A 5,088-nucleotide genomic window follows, 5' to 3' on the forward strand; every position below is an offset into this window, starting at 1 on the left:
CATTTTTTCATACGAAAAGTCACGATAATTATATACGTTTTAATGACTTGCGTAGTAGTGATGGTGGTCAGCGGTGGCGCGGGTATCCGCTCGCAAATGCGAACATTGTTATTATTATAACGCGAGCCAGAACTGAAAATTTCATTTCGACCACGTGTTGCAAAACTTTAAGTAATAACGAGAATCGCCCGCGTACCATAATAACGAGTACCGTTCTCACGACAGCGTTTGACAAGTTTATCTCACGAAGCCGTTGGTAGTGGTCAACGGGCCACGGATCTCGTACGAAATCCAATTACCTATCGTGCACTATGCACGAATATGCTTTTTATCTCGGGGCCGGGACAAAGCCCAAGGCGACCATGTCCTCCGGTTTTCCCTTTCTTTCCTTCCTCTCCTTCCTCGGGCCGTCTATAAATGTGCCGTCCGATGACTGTTCACTTTCAGTGTACAGGTAATTCGTTCTCGCAAACGTTTTTTTTTTTTATTCTCGATCCAAGTTTCTATTCATAGATTTTGTACTTATCCTGTTGCACGCATTCGGTTTGGCAAAGTTCACCACTTGTCACCAATCTACTATCTATATACGCGCAGCATCAAGATTCGCAATGGCATACGCAGTAAGTTATTATTATTGCGTCAAATCCGGATGATTGAATTTGTTACATTAAGTCAAAGAATTTGCAATTGATTATTAATCTATTTATTAATCCTCCTAGTTAAACTAAATACTTAAACTTTTTGCAACCGCAATATATTTTGGTAACTTAGAAAATATAGATAAAACACGTTAGTCAACTGCATGCGATTGTAACTTAACAAAAACATGTGTTTGAAATAGAAATAATGATTTTTGCGTTTGTTAAATGCCAAATGGTTTCAAGTTAGAACTTTTCTTTTATCGCTTCACTATTGTTTAATAATTCATTCTAGAGACAAAATAGGCGATTAACTTATGCAATATAAAAACACATAAGCAAACGTAATATTATGAACAACTTTCAAAGACTAAAATATAATTATTATCCCCCAAATAAAATTAAACAATATTATTTATTCTAAATATATTATCTATATCTATATTTATGTCATCGAGTTTTATTTTTGATTTCCATAACATCGCGTACTTTGATAGATTTACTTTTTTTTTTTTTTTACTTGTATTCACGTCATATCATCATATATCGAGACAAAGTTAGTAAAAATCTACAGTATAATATAAGTAAACTGTATCATAACGTAACTCACAAAAGTGAGACTTCCACTTTTTTTTTAATAATGTTTTGTGCATAGGTGTAGTGATTTTAAACTGTATGATTATGACGTAGTTAATTATTACTAAATTACCGAACGAAAATAATCACAATTTTATACAAGTGTCTTCTGTAACAGTACAAACAAATATTTAAGACAGATATTACTGTGAAACAGTCATATCTACATTATCAAAACTAGCAATTAGTGTTGATGTAAAAATTGCAATTTCTCCAAAATCATACGCGCACACCGGACGTAATAGTTTTTCGTATCCTTTATGGACATGGTCAACAAATAGTTTGCATTAGTATACAAAAATATTATTAAAATGTAACTACTGCTATATGTTATCATCGCAATCTATATAACAACATATTTTGCTCGATATCGATGAGTTAGACAACTACACAGTATAACATCTCATATTTGTACGAGAAACATCGTACATATTAATCTGAATAGTAATTTAAACTCATTCCTTCCGTCGCTCACGCAACGAATTGGTAATATTATTAGTACTCTTTTCACAGCGCAAGATTTGTACTCCGTCGATTTCCATCATATAGATTCAGTAAATTATAAGCAAAAGTATATAATTTAATATTACATACGCACTTTACGCTACGGTTAAACATTTTTCGTCCGTTTAAATCGGAACCTAGTTGCTACAATCTTGTTTAGAATGCTATTGATTTTTCTCCTATTGTACATTTATGTTTAGTTTCGATTTTAATTAAAAAAAAAAAAAAAAAAAAAATCGAGGACGACAAAATAATAATAACGTCTGTTCGGCTCACAGGTCCTGCGATTGCTGACGACGGCCGCGGTGTCGCTGATGATCGTCGCGCCGTCCACCACCGGCAGCCCCGTGTCCGCGTACGGTTACGCGGCCACCGCGCACGCATCACCACGTGCTTACTACAGGCCAGCGGCGGACGACGAGCATGCGTCCACGCCGGCCAAGTATAATTTCGCGTACGACGTGGCCGATGCGTACACGGGCGACTTCAAGAGCCAGACGGAGGAGCGGGACGGCGACTTCGTCAAGGGACAGTACACAGTGGTCGAGCCGGACGGCACCAGGCGCGTGGTGGACTACACGGCGGACGAGGAAAACGGGTTCAACGCGGTCGTATCAAAGGAAGGGCACCCGACCGCCGCAGCCGCCCCGCCTGCTTACCGCAAACCGACCTACAAGCCGGCCGTCGCGGCCGCTTACCGCCCGGCGCCAGCCGCGGTCGACCGGCACCACGCCGCCGCTTCCGCTTACTCGACCGCCTACCCGGCCCATTACCCAGCTAACCACCCGAGCAACCATCCGGCCTACCACTCGGGCAACCACAGGGTCAACTACCCCATCGCCTACCCTACCGCCTACCCCGCGGCCGCTTACCCAACGAGCACGGCCTACCCGCTGGCCCCGCTGTACAAGTCGGCCTACAAGCAGCCACCGCGGCCATACCCGTACGCGTCGTACTAAACGCATCTGGTGGTCGCCGCCGTGTTGACATCTCATCGTCAACCGAAACCGCCACGTCGACGAACCTGTACAACGTGATATTATACCGTACACTGGCGGCGCATCATTCAAGCAACAGCATAGTTACGATAAATTCTATTTTGAACGCTTACGTAAGACAGTACAGCTTACAGCTGGTGAAAATAAATCGCATAAGAATTGTCAGCATTGTTGTAGCATTAGAATTGTGTCGGTATGTGTGTGCGCGAACGTGTAACGTGATCGTTGACCGTGTACATACGATACGACAAAATACGACAAATAAAATCAATTTTTACGAAAAATATTCATTGTTGTTCAATGTGTGGTACACCTAGTCTCTCTCCCCCCCTCTCTCTCTCTCTCTCTCTCTCTCTCTCTCTCTCTCTCTCTTTAACTCACTACGAGCATCCTCTGTTCCAGCTCGTATCCTTTTACGCGGGGACGAAGCAAGGGGACAAATGCCAACACCCCGAGTAAAATTTCTAGGAGAGTTCAAAAATTAAAAATGTGCATTTTATGTTAAAAATGACAAAAGTCGATGTTGTATATTTTATTTACAAAAACTTCAATATCCTTTGTATTGATTGAAACAATCTTTAAAAATAATAACTAATAATTGTAATATTTTTGAATTTAAAATACATAAGGGCGTATTTTGAAATTTCTCCCTGGGCACAACATTTAATTGCTACGGCACTGGTTTTACGTACAACGTCCGTACATTATACTGATTGAGTAGTATAATTTCGGTAAGTGTACGTCGAAGGATTCAAATCGTTCCCTATGAGCCCCGAGTGGGCAAAGTAATCCGTTGGAATCCTATATGATATATATATTCATATTATGTTTATATTTATTTATCATTTTTCATATTATTTAATATACTCGTATTTCATATGTTCATCAGTTGTACACGCAAAACCGTTTAATTCAGTTTTCGAGTGATTTCCAAAAACATTGTTAGGCGTGATAAAAATAAAAAATCGTTCTTATTATCAATGATATATTTGTAGCGAATTAAAAAAAACTCAATTACAGCCGTGCCATTAAAACTATATCCTATTCATAAACAGCATACATTAAAATAGATTTTTGATCGTTTATTTTTTTAACACGCACCCACGCTGGTGTTGGAAGGATATTATTAACCTTGGCTGAAATCATATGTAAGTGGAACTCTCAGGATACCCTCGTATAATTTTTCCGATCACAAGCACTTGGTTACAGCATTGGTTCACGTCTATCCATAAGCGGTCGTTGTCGAGTTAATTAATTTCTTCCTCGTGATCGTATTGCGAAATGAAAATTTGCGGCAGTTGGGACGAGACTCGACGTGATATTGCTCTCTGCTACCATTGTAATATGAGGGTTAATTATTTGATATGTTCGTAGGAACACAGTAACAAACGTGTTTCTTTCGGAAATCGGGCTTAAGGCACACGATACGTATGATCGTTATATTTTACGTTGAATACGCACGCTCTACATATAACAGGCAATACTGCCATATGTACGCACGATTTCACGAGGGATGAGACCCGGTGTCCGTGAACTTTGAGATCTCGTGCAGCACGTGTGACCGATATCGGAGATTTTATTTATTTATCGAGATAAAAATCCTTCCCTCCCCCCAGACACTGCCAAAAAGGGAATTTAGGAATTTTTAATAAGAGGAGTGATCCAGATAATTTTCCGTGTTTATGTAAAATAAATAAAATATAACGTGGTTATCATATTCCGTGGTTATAATTTATATTCTATAGGTATCAACGGAGCTCAAGGGGAGTGGGTCCGCACCCTTTAGACTCCTCCCAGTAAATATGCTACTGCCCTCATCGGTAAATAGCCAATGATGTAATGTTAAAACTTCGGCAATTAAAAAAGAATATTAAAAACAGTCGTACACAAAGTGCAAGTAAAAATAACAATTTATTTTTTTTTAAAAAATATATTTTACCGATACTATGATTGTCGACTATGTTAAAATGTTACGGTTATAGATGAGAACATTTAATTATTATATTTTAAATAATTCGGTTTTGATCGATGAACGAATGGAAAATTGAATAAAACGGTTGAAATACATAAATATTAAAAACGACTAATAAACAATGTTTTTAAACAATGTATATCTTAAATAACTAAGGTGTGCACAATTTGATTGTTGATTGTGATGGAGCGGAGAAAATATAATTTTATAAGATAATGTATGAGTTGCAAAACTTGTCCTATAATCGAAGATTTTTCGAGTTAAAGAACTTAAAGAAATAATTTATCTTAAAAGTAAACATTTGAATATTAGATACATAATTGTAATTTTTGTTACGTAT

General features: G+C 38.2%; 1 protein-coding gene across 1 annotated transcript; it reads left to right on the plus strand.

Annotated features, from left to right (window-relative positions):
- Positions 1-459: 459 nt before the first annotated feature.
- On the plus strand, positions 460-3,062 carry LOC112687409 (cuticle protein 7-like). The gene is made up of 2 exons (XM_025560098.1): positions 460-620; positions 2,057-3,062. Exons 1-2 carry the CDS (start codon positions 609-611, stop codon positions 2,735-2,737), a joined length of 693 nt encoding a protein of 230 aa, XP_025415883.1. The 5' UTR covers positions 460-608; the 3' UTR covers positions 2,738-3,062.
- Positions 3,063-5,088: the final 2,026 nt, after the last annotated feature.

Source organism: Sipha flava, unplaced genomic scaffold, assembly GCF_003268045.1.
Source record: "Sipha flava isolate LNK unplaced genomic scaffold, YSA_version1 34_pilon_pilon, whole genome shotgun sequence".
In the NCBI taxonomy this organism is placed as follows: Eukaryota; Metazoa; Arthropoda; class Insecta; order Hemiptera; family Aphididae; genus Sipha; species Sipha flava.